Source organism: Pelophylax lessonae (assembly GCF_965119305.1).
Source record: "Pelophylax lessonae genome assembly, chromosome: 3".
Taxonomy (NCBI): Eukaryota; Metazoa; Chordata; class Amphibia; order Anura; family Ranidae; genus Pelophylax; species Pelophylax lessonae.
Window position 1 is genome coordinate 264,694,857 of NC_138770.1, and position 18,533 is coordinate 264,713,389.

General features: G+C 44.4%; 1 protein-coding gene across 1 annotated transcript in view; it reads right to left on the reverse strand.

The window, feature by feature from the left end:
- Positions 1 to 18,533, reverse strand: part of PHC3 (polyhomeotic homolog 3) — a 179,695-nt gene that overhangs the window by 100,226 nt on the left and 60,936 nt on the right. Inside the window, exon 6 of the mRNA XM_082249149.1 lies at positions 13,110 to 13,211. Within this exon, the coding sequence (XP_082105275.1) occupies positions 13,110 to 13,211 (102 nt within the window). The remainder of the gene's footprint in view (positions 1 to 13,109; positions 13,212 to 18,533) is intronic.

Sequence of the window (18,533 nt, forward strand, 5' to 3'; positions counted from 1 at the left end):
TAGTGAAAAGCAACAAAAGTTTTACACAGACACACCTCTAGGGGGCTGTCCCTCAGACATTACCCATCAGCCGCTTGGTGCTGCTCTTCAGTTTCGTAGCAAGCAGTACAGGAAGACAATCAACACCCAAAAAAAGAGGGGCGGGGGCTGCGACTGCCAGAGGACTCAGAGAAATTAATTTCATTTCATTAAGTTCTTACAAAAATTCTATTTTCTCTTACGTCCTCTGACAGTCGCAGCCCGTTCAGTATTCCTTCACCATTGGGATGTCCCAAAGCAGTGCAGGTGTGAGGGGTGGGAATACGCAACCAAAGAAAAGGCAACGAGTCAACCAGGCCAGAGAAAAAAAATGAAGCCAACAGGGCAACAGAAGCTCAACAGGAGCTAACCCCAGAAAAAAAAATTACCCCCAAGAAGAGATAGAACAACAGGTCTCTTCAAACAACTGCCGTGCTCAAAACTACGCGGCCAAAGCAAGCATCCGAGGATGCCATCACATCAAGTTTGTAGAATTTCAATGAAAGTGTGCACAGACAACTATGTCGCCGCTTAGCACACTTGAGCCACAAAAGCCTGATGGCGAAAAACCCAAGAGGTACTGACGGCTCTAGTAGAATGTGCCCTGACAGGGAAAGGAGACACCTGACCCTCTAGTGAATAGGCCTGAACAATAGTCTGTCTGAACCATTTGGAAAGGGTTGCAGCGGACACAGCCGAACCCTACCAAGGTCCCTCGGAAGGACAAACAGGAATCAGACTTCCTAAAGGACTCTGTGGCAGATAGGTAAACCCTGATCGCCCGGACCATATCCAACGAATGCAAGGCAAAGTCCTTGGGATGCTTGGGCTTTGCACAAGGTAAAATAATATCTTCGTCGAGATGGAAAGCAGATACCACCTTAGGGATAAAAGACTGATTGGGTCACAGGACCCCCATATCTCTATGAACAACCAGATGAGGCGAACAGCAAGACAGAGCCGCCATTCAGACACTCTGAGACAACACAGGTAGAGCTATTTCTCTGGCGTTCTTAAAAAGGGGGGGCGTTGTAAAACGGACAAACCCAAAAAGTTAGGTCCCACGGAGGCAAGTAGCCTTCCCCGGGGGAACCAGATGACGCACCCCTTGAACAAGAGTGTGAATCAAGGAAAAAAGTCACCAAAGGATGCTGGAAGAAAAAATGGCTAAGGCCGACAACTGACCTTAGATCGTACCCAGCACCAAGCTCTGATCCACACCTTCCAGCAGGGAGGCTGTGACGGATCACCCTGTCCCTGGATTGTAAACCCCTTTGCTTCATTCTCCTGTGAGTTCGGGATATTGTCTTTTATTTCATTTTTCATCTACCGAACAAACTTACAAACTATGTGGAACTTTGTCAAGGAAGCTGCCACGATGGATTGACTCCTTGGGACTTGTTACCCGACTAATTCAGGCACAGACGGATTGGAGGTCTGGTACCTGGTTCGTCTACCTTTGGAAGAAGATACGTGACAGTATTCACCATCACTGGAAGTGAAAAACAGATAATTAATAGTTAGAATTGCTTCAGTTGGGACAGTCATTTGTCAGTAATATCTCCATATAGAAATATGAAGATTTATTCCCATTGCCATGAAATCTGCAATTCCTAAAGAATGTGTGTATTACATATCCCTCAATGTCAGACAGGTTTTCCCTATTGTTTGTGGATTGGGATAATGTGTATTCCAGCTTCAATGTGAGAGAGACACACAGACCGTCACTGGCAGCCCTGTCCTATTGTTTGTGTATTGAAATGGAATGTGGATTCTGCCGTCCCATTGTCTAATGTTAATGACCTCACATTGTTCTGTCCAGATGGCTAGATAATTAGTTTAGGTTAGGGGGAGGCACATTGTGTACACTGTATGGGAATGACTGAGTGTAAAACCCTGTTTCTATTGGATTGTGAATGTCACGTCCAGTCCTCAACAAGGTCCACCTGGACGGTAACCTTGTGGGGGAAAACTGTATATAAGTCTGTTTCTTGTTCAATAAAGTTGAGTTAGTTCACCTTCAATCTAGAGTCCTGTCTCTTATTGGGGGAATATGCTACAAGGGATTTCTATGGTCTTCCATACTCCCTTGGATAATCACTAAGCTCTTGTAAGAGCTTCTTAAGAGTTTGTTCTGCTGCACTCTCTGGGGAAAGAGGTTCACCCACGGGAACCTGGAGCCTTGTCGTAGGTCCAGGGTGGGTAGGAGAAGGCGATTCTAACCAAGCTGCGGTGGTTCATGGGGTCTGAAGTGTTTACTGTGTCTGGTGGAGTGCTTGGAGCCCTCAGGAAGCACTAGGAGTATCCGTCAACGGAGGTGCCCGGTCGGGGTGCAGGTTGATCCGTTACAGAGGCCAAAACCCTCCCCACCAAAAAGGAGAGTGGATGAAAACCCTTGCGACTCACATCAGGCAAAATATGCCTTCCAGGTACGATGATACATCTGCCTGGAGGTAGACTTCCGAGCCTTCAGCAAGGTAGGAATGACAGAATCCGAGAGACCTCTGTCTCCCAACACCTGGCCTTCAACAGGCACGCCGTTAAAGTCAGAGACTGTAAAGCAGGATGGAAGATCAACCTTTAAGACAGTAGATCTTCTCTCAGAGGTAACCGCCAGGGAGGCTCGACCACCATCCTTACGAGGCCTGCGTACCAAGACCGACTAGGCCAGTCTGGGGCCACCAGAATCACCAGCAACTGTTCCGTCGCTAACCCGCGGAGGAACCTGGAAAACAGTTGAATTGGAGGAAAGGCATAAATCAGCCGATACCGGTGCCAGGGCACCACTAGCGTGTCCGTGGCATCCACCAGAGGATCGCGGGTCATGGCCATGAACCTTCCCACCTTTTTGTTGAGACAGGACGCGAACAGAATGATCCATGTCCGGAGTCCCCCACCGGGCACACAGGAGATGAAACACCTCCGGATGCAGGGATCATTCCCCCTGATCCAAGGACTGATGACCCAGATAGTCCGCCTGCCAGTTTTCCACTCCCGGAATGTGAACAGCCGAAATCGCTGGAACGTGCGTCTCGGCCCAAGACAGGATCTTGGCCACTTCCTTGGCTGCCTGGGCACTCTTTGTGCCCCCTTGGCGATTGATGTAAGCCACTGTCGTGGTGTTGTCCGTTTGAACACGAACCGGGTGATCGTGTAGCCGAGACAACCAATGAAACAAGCATAGCTTGATCGCTTATCGGCAGGGAGGAATTACTCCCCCGACCAAGTCCCCTGGGCACATAAGGTGACCAGAACTCCACCCCAGCCCAACAGGCCGGCATCAGTGGTGACTACTGTTCACAGGCAGAAAAGACTTACCTTGAGTCAGAGTGGGTGATAGAATCCACCACGACAGTTCCGTCCTCGTGAGGCGGCACAAACATATCCTCCTGTCTAACAACTGAGGATCCTTATGCCACCTGGCAAGATCCTCTGCTTCGAAGGCCAAAACCACCATTCGCAGGGACTGCATGCAGGCCTGTAGAGAGGAGAGATCATTGTCCCTGAGGGACCTGAACTCGCCCTGCAAGGTCTGAAGTGTTTCCTCCGGGAGAAAAAACCTTCGCTTGAGCGGAGTCCAGGACCATCCCCAGGTAACTGAGACGAACTGACGGAGTCAGTGCCGACTTTTGGAAGTTGATGGTCCACCCGAGCTCCTGGAGCGTCTGAACCATGACTGTTAGATTGCTCGACAGAGTGGCACACAAACTCATCCTCAACAGGAGGTCGTTCAAATAACCGAGGACTGCAATCCCCCTCTTGCGTAGCAAAGCCAGCACCGGGGCCAAAACTTTGGTGAATACCCTGTGAGGCAAAGCTAGACCAAGGGTAATGCAACAAATTGAAAGTGGTCCTCAGGCACTGCGAAGCGGAGAAACCGCTGATGAACTTCGTAGATAGGGATGTGCAGATAAGCATCCTTCAAGTCGATGGAGGCCAGAAAAAACTGCTTGACTTGACGACGCCACCACCGACCGGATGGATTCCATCCGGAACCTTTGTACCCGCACAAAGCGGTTCAAAGACTTGAGGTTCAGACCCAGATGCACTTTGCCCTCTTTTCTGGACACCGTGAACAGGTTGGAATAGAACCCACGAAACCTGTCCCGCTGAGGGACCGGTATAATAACTCCTTGAGCAAGAAGATCTTGCTCAGCCCCCATGAGATCTTGAAAACGATCGGGAGACAGACGGAGATTTGATGGAAAGAACCGGTCTGCGGGGCGAGATCGAAACTCGATCTTGTACCCTGAGCGAATCAATTTGTGAATCCACCTGTCCCGGATTTGGGACAACCAGGGTTCCCGAAAGCAATGCAGACGTCCCCCCACCCCTGAAATGGGTGAGGGCGTCCCTTCAGGCAGAGGAGAACTGGGCCGCCGCACCGGACTGACCAGCCTTGGGCTGCCCAGATCATGGGGTCTTGTGACCGCCGGAGGCCTTAAAGGATTTACCTTTCTCCTGTGCCCCTGAGGCACGAAAGGACCCACGAATGAGCCTTGAAGGAAGGATCCCGCCTAGCGGGGTGATTTTCCCTCAGAGATTTATCCCCACAGAGCCGATCTCCCCAAGGGACATCAGACACAGTCTTGTAGGGAACGTGGTCAGTCGACCAGCTTTTTTGCCAAATAATGCGGCGGATTGCGACCCCAACCGCCGATAACCTTGCGACCAGAGGAGCCTCATCCAGGGCCGCGTCACATAGGGGGAGATTTACTAAAACTGGTGCACACAGAATCTGCTGCAGCTCTGCATACTAACCAATCAGCTTCTAACTTCAGCTTGTTCAATTAAGCTTTGACAATAAAACCTGGAAGCTGATTTCTATGGAGAACTGCCCCAGATTTTGCACACTCCAGCTTTAGTAAATCTCCCCCATAGTTACCTCACGGCCTGGGTCATTTGATCCACCAGGTCAAGGATAGTCGGAGAGACCGACTCCGCCACTAAGGTGCGCCTAAGCACCTTAAACCATTCAGTGACCGTTTGTGAAAAGAGCACAGAAGCAAACACAGGTTTGAGCAGAAAGCCCGCCACCAAATACATGTGGTGGGAAAGCGTCTCCACGCGCCTATCCGCCGGGTCTCTGAACACCGGGGATTCCTCCACGGGCATCAAAGTGGATTTCATCAACCTAGAAATGTGTGGTCCATCTTAGGCGACGTCGTCCAACGGGGGTTAACCGGATCCGCAAGGGGTAGCGGTGGTGAAACCGCTTAGGGACCACCAGCATATATGTGATGCGACACCACTGTTCGTTCACTGTGTCGTGAAACTCCTCGGGGCAGGGGAAAACCCAACCTGACTTCTGGGCTTAGCAGGACTTGAAAGAAACCCATTTTACCTGAGTGGGTGGGCACAACATCAATATTAAAAGTCTCCCTGACAGAGTGAATAAGTGCTTCTACTATAGCGCGTTCCCGCGGCACAGTGGAGGAAGACTTCACCACTTCCCCTTTCAAATGTGAGGACTTGGACCCCTCAGTGGGGACATTGTCCATGGCAACCAAAGCAGGCCCTGATCAGAAAACTGAGAGGGCATCGGCCGTTTTAGAACAGTACGTTCAGACAGCAGCAGATCAAACTTTGACGCCAAAGTTGCACATGCAGCAGATAAGTAGGCCATGGACTTTGTTTCAGGGGTTCCCAAAGCAACAACCAGGTCTGTGGGGAAATTGCCATCCTGGGACTCCATTTTGAAAAGAAAACATTTTTTGGACACTGGCCCTTTAAATCGGTGGATTCCGCAGTCCGCACCGCAAATCTGCACCGCCGCCGGAGTCCCATTTTAAATGATTTATAAACAGGAAAGGCACAGTTTTCAGGGGGAAATGTCCGTAAAAACAGAAGAAAATAGCCCCACAGTGTCACAGTGTAAACTACCAGACCCCTGCATGAACCGCTGTAGTCAAAAGGAAGCGATCTGCAATCACTAGAGGCTGATGGAAGCCACAGCAATATGGATACCTATTAAATGTAATGGAACAGAAACACTCGCAAAATGGCCACCGCCCTTACTAGGCGGCCGCCCACAGTCAAGATGGCGCCCGAACAAATGCATAGAAAATGGCTGCTGCCCTGACAGGGAAGCCAGAATAGTTGCCCTCACCCAAAATGGCGGCCGAATCGAACAGCGCCAAAAGTCAGGACACCCAGGAGCTGGCCATCGCTGGGATCCCTCAGAGACACCCCCAGGACAAGGCAATAAGCCCCCACACCCCCCACCAGGCAGTGTTCACCACAGAGCACCCCCAAAGGGCAAGGGAGGCAGAAGCCATCCATATCGGCCAGGGGGGGGGGGGGAACTACAGAGAACTTAATTTCTGCTTTCCCCTAGGAGTTGGCCCAAATGACTCCCCCACAGGCGACTGTCCCAGGGACACGGGGGGTAGCATCAGTCACCATACCACGGACCGCGGGCTCCGCTCCAATACGGAACACCTCCCACCCTGGCAGGGCGTTCCGGAGTTGAGACATCCTGGCAAAGAGGCTCTCCGCAGGCTCGTATCCATCCAGTGGGGCACCATCGTGGCGAGGCCTGGGCGTACCAATAACCTGCCCACGCTTGCTGGCAGGCTGGGACTCCATAAGGATCTAGATTATCCAGCGCGAGGCCCAGCTCTGCTGTCGCTTGTAGTCCTCCAGGAGGATCCCCCTGGCTAACTAGCGATAGTGAGTGAGAAAATAAAAGAAAAAAAAATTTCCAAAGAAAATAAAAAACTGAGATAAGGCGTTTTAGCAGGGTACCCTAGTCCTACTCCTGAGCTAGGCAGCAAGAAACTGAAGAGCAGCACCAAGTGGCTGATGGGTAATGTCTGAGGCACAGCCCCCTAGAGGTGTGTCTGTGTAAAGCTTTTGTTGTTAACCTTTTCACTACCTAGCCTGCTCCTGCAGAGAGGGCATGTTACCCAATGGTGAAGGAATACTGAACGGGCTGCGACTGTCAGAGAACATAAGAGAAATTAAGTTTATTAAGTCTTCAGTTTTTCATGCTTGACAACCTTAATTTCAGACTTTGCTTGGCTTATTTTTAGATGTGTCTATATGCAATATGCACGTACAGACACAACATTTCTATCTAGCATCAACAAATCTGCTACTGGCTGAAAACTGTCAAACACATATTTCACACCAATAAACAATCATTCACAACCTCATTTATAAAAAAGCAGTGCTCATTTTTAAAGTGTATGGTGGGGAGATTTACCTTTAGTTCCTGTCCTGAAAAAGCAGAGGGAAATACGAATGATCCTTCTGAAGTAAACTTAAAGTATAACTAAAGGCATAACTTTTTTTTTAAGTTCTGGATAGAGTAGAGTTAGATTAGAACACCTGTCAATGTTTATTGCTGTCTGTCTCCCCCCCCATTAGGAGATTCGTCCTCTCTTTTTGTCCGGTTTACCATTATTATTCAAAACAAACAACAAAAGAACCTCTATGTGGAGCGCTGGGGGATGCAAGTATGTCCAGCCCAATCATAGTACATGTGCTCACACTCGCTGGCTGTTGTAAGTGGGCTGTTATTTGTAGTTCCACAGAATGGAAACAGTCACCATGGATGATAATGATGAACGATTTATTGTAAGTCAAATAGAAATAGGAGTTCCAAAGAAGTGGTGAATGGCTGTAGGCAATGTATAGCAAAAAACAATTGTTCAAGAACCATTACCTATTGTTTCTCAGTTGCCATCCTTTGCCAGGGATTCTGGTCATATCATCGACATACTCAAACAATACCAGTGAGATGAGAGCTACCTATGGGCCTCACTAGATGTGTGTTCTTTATATACAGTGCCTTGCGAAAGTATTCGGCCCCCTTGAACTTTGCGACCTTTTGCCACATTTCAGGCTTCAAACATAAAGATATAAAACTGTAATTTTTTGTGAAGAATCAACAACAAGTGGGACACAATCATGAAGTGGAACGAAATTTATTGGATATTTCAAACTTTTTTAACAAATAAAAAACTGAAAAATTGGGCGTGCAAAATGATTCAGCCCCCTTAAGTTAATACTTTGTAGCGCCACCTTTTGCTGCCATTACAGCTGTAAGTCGCTTGGGGTATGTCTCTATCAGTTTTGCACATCGAGAGACTGATATTTTTGCCCATTCCTCCTTGCAAAACAGCTCGAGCTCAGTGAGGTTGGATGGAGAGTGTTTGTGATTCTATTTATCATCATTAGTCATTTAGGTCAACATTGGATCATTCAGAGATCCTCACTGAACTTCTGGAGAGAGTTTGTTGCACTGAAAGTAAAGGGGCTGAATAATTTTGCATGCCCAATTTTTCAGTTTTTTATTCGTTAACAAAGTTTGAAATATCCAATAAAGAAGAAAGCCATTTCTTAAATATATCCTTAAAAAGTGTTGTTTAAAGTTTGCCACAAGCCACCTGGCAGACACACCAAACATGTGGAAGAAGGTGCTCTGCTCAGATTAAACCAAAATCGAACTTTTTGGCAACAATGCAAAACTTTATGTTTGGCGTAAAAGCAACACAGCACCCTGAACACAACATCCCCACTGTCAAACATGGTGGTGGCAGCATCATGGTTTGGGCCTGCTTTTCTTCAGCAGGGACAGGGAAGATGGTTAAAATTGATGGGAAGATGGATGGAGCAAAATACAGGACCATTCTGGAAGAAAACCTGATGGAGTCTTCAAAAGACCTGAGTCAAAGTCCAAACCTGAATCCAATCGAGAATCTGTGAAAAGAACTGAAAACTGCTGTTCACAAACACTCTCCATCCAACCACACGGAGCTCGAGCTGTTTTGCAAGGAGGAATGGGCAAAAATATCAGTCTCTCGATGTGCAAAACTGATAGAGACATACCCCAAGCGACTTACAGCTGTAATGGCAGCAAAAGGTGGCGCTACAAAGTATTAACTTAAGGGGGCTGAATAATTTTGCACGCCCAATTTTTCAGTTTTTTATTTGTTAAAAAAGTTTGAAATATCCAATAAATTTCGTTCCACTTCATGATTGTGTCCCACTTGTTGTTGATTCTTCACAAAAATTACAGTTTTATATCTTTATGTTTGAAGCCTGAAATGTGGCAAAAGGTTGAAAAGTTCAAGGGGGCCAAATACTTTCGCAAGGCACTGTATCTTTTTAGGGATCCCAATATGAATCACCGACAGCCTCAATTTTTAGTTGATGCCACCCAGGTCTGTCTGGAGCATAATTACTTTGTTTTTCAAGACAAAGTTCTATCTCCAGACCAATGGCACAGCAATGGGAGCGAATTTTGCTCCCTCATATGCAAATATCACCATGGGTTTCTGGGAGAAGAATTATAAATGGAATCACAACCCCTTTGCCAGATGTATTGTCCTGTTTGGTCATTACATCGATGATATTCTGTTACTCTGGAGTGATAGCCATGAGGATTTTACAACCTTTCTTACACATTGCAATAACAATACATTAGGTCTCAAATTCACTCATGTGGTTGACCATGTGTCATTAGTATTTCTGGACCACATCACTCTGAATGCGCCTGATCTTGTCTGATCTTGGAGGCTAAGCAGGGTCAGGCCTGGTTAGTACCTGGATGGGAGAATTTTAATTTTAACTTTGACATGGATGAAGGAAACTATTTACCTTTAAGAGAACCCTTATTCCCTTAACAATCTATATATTCTTACTGGCTGTCCACACCACATGACCAGATGAAGGGCCATGCCCGAAACGTGTTGTCATGGTGACAGCTTTGTAATGAACGGCCAGGCTTTAGATCCATCCTCCGTTTGATCTTTTTCCCTATACGAGGAGCGTGGCTTAAGCTGTCAAGCTGGACCCATTTCGTATCTGGGATTCCAACTACAGCAGGATCGCCCACTTCCAGCCTCCCTGCCTGCTGATCAAAGTGTGGTTCATGGGGCAACCACTGCAGCTTCCAAGACAGTGCTTTGAGCGAAGCAGGACACACAGCCAGAGAATTATAGCTGTTCTCCTCTATTGTTTTTATCATCATTTTCAGCTCATCGTGACACACCACAGAGACACAGCTCACCACACTGTGGAGAGAGGTCGGTTTCTTCCCAGGCAGATCACTTCCTGCCTTCCATTCAGTGTTTGGGTTTCTGATATGTGTAGTCCTATGGTGATCATTGTTCAGGGTGATGGTTCATGAACAACTGTTTTCTTTTTTCTATACATTGCCTACAGCCGTTCACAGCTACTTTTGAACTCTTATTTCTATTTGACTTACAATAAATTGTTTATCTTTATCATTATCATCCATGGTGTTCCTCTTAGCTGTGGGTGAATACTCAATCAAAGCTTTTATAGCTTTTTTTATAGTCCATTATAGAGCGCCATAATTATTTGTTTTTTGCATTATTATTCAAAGTGAAAGTAAAATAAAATCCCAAAATTTTGGGTTGTCCCCAGAAAAGTAATAAAGGGGAAATCTTCCAATGGGGACACTAGTTCTGGTAACCCGGGGGTCACCAAGGAATTACCTTAATTTGCAGGGATTTCCTCTCACTTCCTATTTGGTTATGGACAGGAAGTGAAGGGAAATCTCTGCAACGGGACAAAGATGGCAAAAATAAATCTCACAGGGCTTATAACCCCTCCTTACTCTATCTAAAATGAAAAAAAATTGCCAAAAGTTCTACTTAACCACTTGCCGACTGCCTAACGCCGATCTACGTCGGCAGTCAGCCCCTCACAGGCAAAGTGACGTAGGGCTACGTCACTAGCTTGTGAGGGTCTAGGGAGCGAGCGCGCGCCCCCGGAGGCGCGCTCCCGCTCCCGCGTGATCACGGACCCCCCCGCGCGTGTGACCGGCGGACCCGATGTCCGCCGGTCACTCGGCGATCGGCGGGGGAGAGGGAGAATGTCAGGCAGCTTGTGTAAACAAGCCACCTGTCATTCTCCTTGCTGTTAGGATACTGATCACTCGGATCTAGTATGTAGATCCGTTGATCAGTGTCCATACAGCTCAAGCCCCAGCCAATCACAGTAGAAAGCACGCCCCTAGGGATACACACAGCCACTCCCTCCCAAATAAAGTTAACCCCTTCACTACCAGTGTATTTTTACAGTAACAGTGCATATATATAGCACTGATTACTGTAGAAATGTCACTGGTAGCCCCAAAAGTGTCAAAAATGTCAGTCAAGGGTCCGATCTGTCCGCCGCAATATCGCAGTACCGCAAAAAAAATCGCAGATCGCCGCCATTACACGTTAAAAAAAAAAAAACAACAAAAATGACAGAAATCTTTCCCTTTGTTAGTAAACGCGATAACTTTTGCGCAAACCAATCAAAATACGCTTTTTGCGATTTTTTTTACCAAACATAGGTAGCATAAAACAAATTGGCCGAAAAAGTAAAAAAATTTTGATTTTTAAATTTTTTTTTTGGGGAATTTCATATAAAAAAATGTGAAAAATATTGCTATTTTTGCAAAATTGACGCTCTTTTTTTGTTTATAGCGCGTGATCAAAAAATCGCACAGGTGATCAAATACCACCAAAAGAAAGCTCTGTTTGTGGGAAAAAAAGGACGCCAAATTCGTTTAGGTACAGCGTCGCACGACCGCGCAATTGTCCGTTAAAGTCACGCAGTGCCGAATCGCAAAATACCCCCTGGTCGGAATGGGGGTAAAATCTTCCGGGGCTTAAGTGGTTAAATTTCCGTGTTAGATCACAGGTGTTCCAAATGGAGGATTTCCCCTCACATCTTACTATGAATTTCCCTCATTTTCTGTCTCTGTTATAATAGTAACTAGCGGGAACACAGACAGCCAATAAAAAATTAGGATCTAACCACCGAGCCAACATCGTCTCTATGTGTGCGACCAGTTGTGTCCTGGGCTTGGTGAGTTACAGCCTGTTCATTTCGAAATGGGCTGCCTAACTTGACACAAAGCACCTCAATGCACAAAAACATGCTGCTTTTGTGCTGCCCCATGGAAGTATGAGGAGCTGCACTTGAGGCCCTCTATAATTTTCCAGTTGGTCACCACTGGTCTAACTCTTGCATATACTTCTCAAAACAAAAACAAAACAGTATATAATGGGTTCTCCTTGGTTGCTCTATTGAGTTACTGCACTTCAGATTTTTCGCTACAGAACAAAGGTGTCATTTCATATCAGGTTTTAAAACTTGAAACCAGAGAAACTAGATTATTTGCTTATGCCTTCATCTTAATAATTCAACACACAGCTTCTCACCCTTTTTGTTCTTTGGGAAAGTCAACAAGACAAAGCTCACACTGAAAGAAATGAAGGTCTATTCGTAACAAGTCAGCTAATAAATGTGGAAAGCTATAATGCCTGTAAATAAATACGTAAATATCACGCAATACATTACATTGAAAACGTAAGCTGTATGCAATATAAAATTGTTTCTTCCTATTCGTTTTTTTTTTTTTTTCTTTTCAAAAAAGTAATGCTCACAATTACCTTTGCAAACCAGCTTTTCTGATTAGGTTTCTTAATATGCTGTTTAATTTACAACTACCAATGCAGGCCAGTCCCAATCCCAGACAAACTGGAGAGAAAACCACAGATTCCAATTTAGAACTTTGTATATTCGTGACAATAGAAATAATGGCTCAACCCAGATGGTAGATTTGTGCCTTAAAGGAAACCTATCATCATAGAAATATGAGTCCTACAACCGCTGACTGCATCTGTAAATGCAGCTTCCATATTAAAGCTCAACTCCAGCTTTTAGGCCAAATCCTCTAAAGCGGTTAAATGCTGAGGTCAGAGCTACTGCATCAGGGGGAAGAAAAAGCATGTTAGGAGGTTTGAATTACAGAAACAGCTCACTGCTGCGATGTTGGAGGTTAACAGTAATGGATGGGAGTGTCTTAGCAACATTCTAGCAACAAGGCAGGATGAAGAGATGCAATCTCTGGGAAATTTTGCATTCAGGCTTCATGAGGTACATAAATGGCTTACACCTTTTGCAAGGGCAGTATTCAACTTCGGTCAAAGATGCTCAGTTTGTTTTTACCTACAGATGCTCCTTACCTGCTAAAGGTGAACTATGCCTTTAGGGACCCTAAATACCCTGGGATGTACAAGTTCTTTAGTAAGTAACTGACTATGGACTTAGCAGCTCACCTGAGTAGCTGACGACTGACAAGAAGTTGAAGAGGTCGATGATGAAATCATTGGAATGTCCGACTGCACAGTTGCAACAGTAGCAGCAGGTGTAAAAATAAGCTGTAAACCAATAAACAAATAAACATAAAAGGTAAAAAAGATACTATATGACCCAAAAAGCTTACTGAAGGGAGTCTTCTTGTTTTACCGTTCCACATTTGCTCTTTTCACTGGAAAATGCTGTATAGGCCATGTACCTGTTTTGCAATTTAACTATTTATTTGACTAATGTCCAATAGTGTGTCGCTGTGTAGGAATTAGGTGACACAAAACATGAAGTACCTAATAAAAAATAGTTAAAAATACATGAAAAAATACCTTATAGAAAATTATGTGACATATATGTTTTAAAACTATAAAACTATGTGAACTCAAAATTCATGAAAAGTCTATCAATTAATCCAAAAGATGATAAAGTCCACCAATCTATGAGTGTACAGAAAATAACAGATCTTCAGAATAGTATTATGCCATGCACCATGCCTGTGTCCGTGATCACCACACCCAAAAGCGTGTTTAATCTTACCCACCAGAGGGTATTGCCTCACAAGTGATAGGCAAAATCAGCTTTACAAATTATATAACTTCTGATAAGCACCCCTTGGTCATCTGTTTTGCTTGTGTCTATCTAGCAAGGTTACATTGTGGTATAATCAAGGAGGCTCAGACCACTTCAGTGTTTAAATGTTCTTTTACCATACAAAAATGCTGTACATACAATATTATTACAATATTAGGAATACAATACAAGACTGAAAAAAATGTCTAGCAAATAAACAGAAACTCTGGTCTATACACAGTTAAATACGCTTAAGGGCTCTTTCACACGGGCGGTCCGATCAGATCCGCCTGTCATTTTTTTAGGCGGATCTGATCGGATCCTCCATGCAGCTCTATGGGGCAGCGGATGTCAGCAGAGACCCCTCTGCTGACACCCGCTGCCATCCGTATCCGATCCTGTCCGTGAAATCTGGACGGATGGAAACCCTATTTTTCCATCCGTTCAGGGATCGGATCGGATGATAGCGGACATACTTACTGATTATCTCACCGCTCACCACCTGATGTTTAAATCGCTCACCTGATATCAGCACAGGTTTTCACGCCACCGCCACCTTATTTCATGCTGCTATTTATGTTTCATGCTGTAATTTTTTGATTCATGAGTTGTATGGACATTTTTTATTAAGCTTATCTTTTTTGTATTTATTTATTTGATCAAATGTTGTTGTTACACAGCCACCTTACACATTAAGTCACCTTTCACAATTGTGAAAGGCTGAAATAGGAGCCGCAGCTATCCCTTACTTCTAGCATATATCTATTTTTCCCCTCATCTGTCCCTTTCTGTTCATCTTGTTATAGCGCAGGCGGGTCTCCTCTCTATTTACCATTAAGTTTTTGTAGCAGTTGATGCATTGCGGCTTGATCTGCATGTTTGCAAGGATGGGCAAGAAAAAGTCCTGAATAGGTGTCCACTGCAGTGCAAAAATATCTCAGTCCATTGTTTCCCCGGGACAGGGGACTGATTAAGTCAATCTGACAAATCTCTGCAGGCCTCTCGGCCCTTTTAATCGACCCGGTAGAGTACTTTTGTAATGGCCATTGTCACACTTCTTCACACACTGTACAGTTCCGTATTACAGTCTTTTTTATGTCCATGGATATGGACAATCCTCTCTGCTGTGCCCATTCATATGTTGCTTTCTGCCCCAAATGTCCAATTGCTTGTGGGCCCAGTTGGCCACATTTATCAAGACAAGATCAATTGGCAGAACTGCATTCACCTTGGCAATTTCATCTGCCACTCTGTTATAGATATTAAATTCTGGGACCAGGGGCACATGTTTTATGGTGCAGGAATGAGCTTCCTACCAGATGTAGTCCCAGACTTCCTTGCCTCCCCGCACCACCTTTCCATGAATCATCCTGTCAGGGTGCCAGGAGACCAGACCACGGGGATGCAGATAAAATTAAGCAGTTTATTGGAGCAAACAATAAACGCACAGCAAGAGTGAGGAAGTGGGAGCAGGAACAAGCCGGGGTCAAGTAAAAAAGCGGGTAGTCATCCAAGCCATGGTCGAGTCCAGAAGCGGGTAGTCTGCCGATGCCGGGTCATCTGCCGATGATGGGTCGAGAGCCATGAGAGTCGTCAGCCAAGCCAGGTCATACATGGAGGAACACGGAAGAACAGAAGACTACTAGCAGAGATGCACCTTGGAGCACAAACACAAGGGCGAGGACTGCAACCCATCAGGTGATATTTGTAGGGGGAAAGTTTCCGCGCTTTTGGAGAAAATTAAATAAATAACTGACTGCAGCCTACCTCAAAAATATAGATAACTATATTTGGTAAATGTGAGGAAAGGGGAGGTAATATGGCGCTGTCAGGCTAATAAATAGGAAAAAATAAATAAATATGTCTTAAAGTGCACTGGTGATAGGTGAATAAGAACCAGAATATATAAAGCTTCATAAAGTGAATCCTTAAAGAGTGTAAATAAGTTTGAATAAATTGGTTATAAAATGTGTATCTATATAATGATAAATAAATAAAAAAAGTTTAAGATATAGGTGATACAAAATCAATGTGTAATCTTAAAAATATATATATAACTATATAAAAAATTTTTTAAAGTGATGTTGTAAAAATCTTCCACATATACTTAAAGTGCTAATTAATCAATCAGATATATATTGTGCTAATGGGCCAAACGGTAAATAACTTTGTATAAATCTGTGCACATAAAAAATCATAAATAGTGTCCAACAAATAAGATAGCATAAATAAATAAATAAATATAAAACGAATATATAGGAAAATTGTCCATATAAATAGCCAAATATAGCAAATATAATCGAGTCCCAAAAAAAGGGGTGATGAAGTAGGGATTTGACAGGATAAATGGATTACAGGACTTCCAGAATGATGGGGGTGCTCAATACAGGAGTGCGGGAATAATAGGAGGGGAGCACTGATTCCTGTATTGAGCACCCCCATCATTCTGGAAGTCCTGTAATCCATTTATCCTGTCAAATCCCTACTTCATCACCCCTTTTTTTGGGACTCGATTATATTTGCTATATTTGGCTATTTATATGGACAATTTTCCTATATATTCGTTTTATATTTATTTATTTATTTATGCTATCTTATTTGTTGGACACTATTTATGATTTTTTATGTGCACAGATTTATACAAAGTTATTTACCGTTTGGCCCATTAGCACAATATATATCTGATTGATTAATTAGCACTTTAAGTATATGTGGAAGATTTTTACAACATCACTTTAAAAAATTTTTTATATAGTTATATATATATTTTTAAGATTACACATTGATTTTGTATCACCTATATCTTAAACTTTTTTTATTTATTTATCATTATATAGATACACATTTTATAACCAATTTATTCAAACTTATTTACACTCTTTAAGGATTCACTTTATGAAGCTTTATATATTCTGGTTCTTATTCACCTATCACCAGTGCACTTTAAGACATATTTATTTATTTTTTCCTATTTATTAGCCTGACAGCGCCATATTACCTCCCCTTTCCTCACATCAGGTGATATTGTCAGGTGTGCAGCATCATCACTGTGCGATGCCCAGGCAGCAGGCAAGTGATGATACAATCAGAGTCTATAAGAGGCAGCAGTCTACACGTGTCCAAGATGGCGGTCAACAGGAGGGCAAGGTAAGACCTTGACACATCCATTCATTCAGGCCATCCAAGTTGCCAGTCTTTTAAAGACCGCCCAGCTGTCAGTGTAGATAGTAACATGGAAAGATCCTCCTGACAAGTCATCACTACAGCTTTCAACTCTGCATACTGACTGGACTCCCCAATTCCGGTCTCCTGCAGGACTGTGTCTCTACTCAGTTTGTAGGCTGCTGCTATCCATTTATGCACAGATGAGGGGACTATGGCTAAACCATCAGAGAACCATGCTGACTCTTTCATATATTCTGAGACGCAAAGGGTGGAGCCTCTTGAGTGGTAGACTGCAGCACAGGAATTTCCTCTTCTGGCTGGGTGCTGGTAAAAGTGACAAGCCCTGACAACTGTTTTGAAATGTCTCTGACATCCCCAGCTGAAATACCCCTTCTTTCTTGTAGATAACACTTCCATTTAATCAATGTCTGGTTCTGGGCTACAGCTGCCTTAGTGTTCAGTCCATTATCTCTCACCCATCCTGCTATTGGCAATGCAGTATGGATGGTGGCTGTGTCCTTTCCTGTAATGGTCTCTACATGTTGAAGAGCTGTGTAGGCCCAAAACAGGTACTTCTCTAGGGGCATGTATCTCTTCTGTGCCCCTGTCAGTTGCTTAGACCAAAATCCAATGGATATTGCTCTCTGTCCTTTCTTTTCATTTGGCTGCCACAGACTCCAAGATATGGTACCATCCTGCTCCACTAAATCCAGCTGAAATGGTACTCCTTGTCTTATAGGTCCCAATCTCAGATGCTGCAAAATGACTTCCTTAGCAGCCAGGAATGCGGTCCACTGGTCTGAACCCCATGAGAACTTAGTCTTTTTCTTTGTGACATTGTATATAGGCCTCAGAATTAGTCCATGATGTGGGATGAACGATCTCCAGAATCCCCCAAATCCAATGAACTTCTGTGCCTCCTTTTTGGTAGTAGGGGGTGACAGTGCCTGGATAGCTTGCACAACTGTCTCTGGAATTTCACCTCTGTGGCAGGTCCTTGGTGTCTCTATTGGTAGCCCACTCTCTGTTCTCCATATGCTGTATCAGCAGGTGCAGTGGTTCAGTTACATCTTTCTTTGCTCTAGGGATCATGATGTCATCGATGTAGTGAAATACAGCGACTTTCAGATTCAGGGTGCTTAAATCTCAGGCAGTCCATGACAAATCGTAGGAGAATGAAGGTAGCCTTGAGGAAGGACAGTGGAAGTGTACTGTTGGCCATCCCACACCAAAGCGAACTGGTCCTGACACTCTGGGTCTATCAAAATCGAAAAGAAAGCATTAGCCAGGACTATCACTGCATGATATTCTCCTGCCTCTTTAGCAATTTTCTCAACGATTGAGATCATATCAGGGACAGCTGACTTTAATGTAGGTGCCACTTTGTTTAGACCTCTGTAATCCACAGTCATTCTATATGTCACATCAGGTTTCTTTACTGGGAACACCGGAGACGAGAATGGACTTACAAAAGGTCTAAGGATCCCTACTCTCAAAAGTTCTTGAATAGTCTTCCCAATTTCTTTGTGGCCTTAAGGAAGTCTGTACTGCTTGAGACAGAATGGCTTCACTGGTGGAGGAACGAAGACAGGGGTCCATGTAACATTACCTGTTCCTGTCCTTATCCACGGCCTAACAGGTTTTGTTTTAGTCACCTA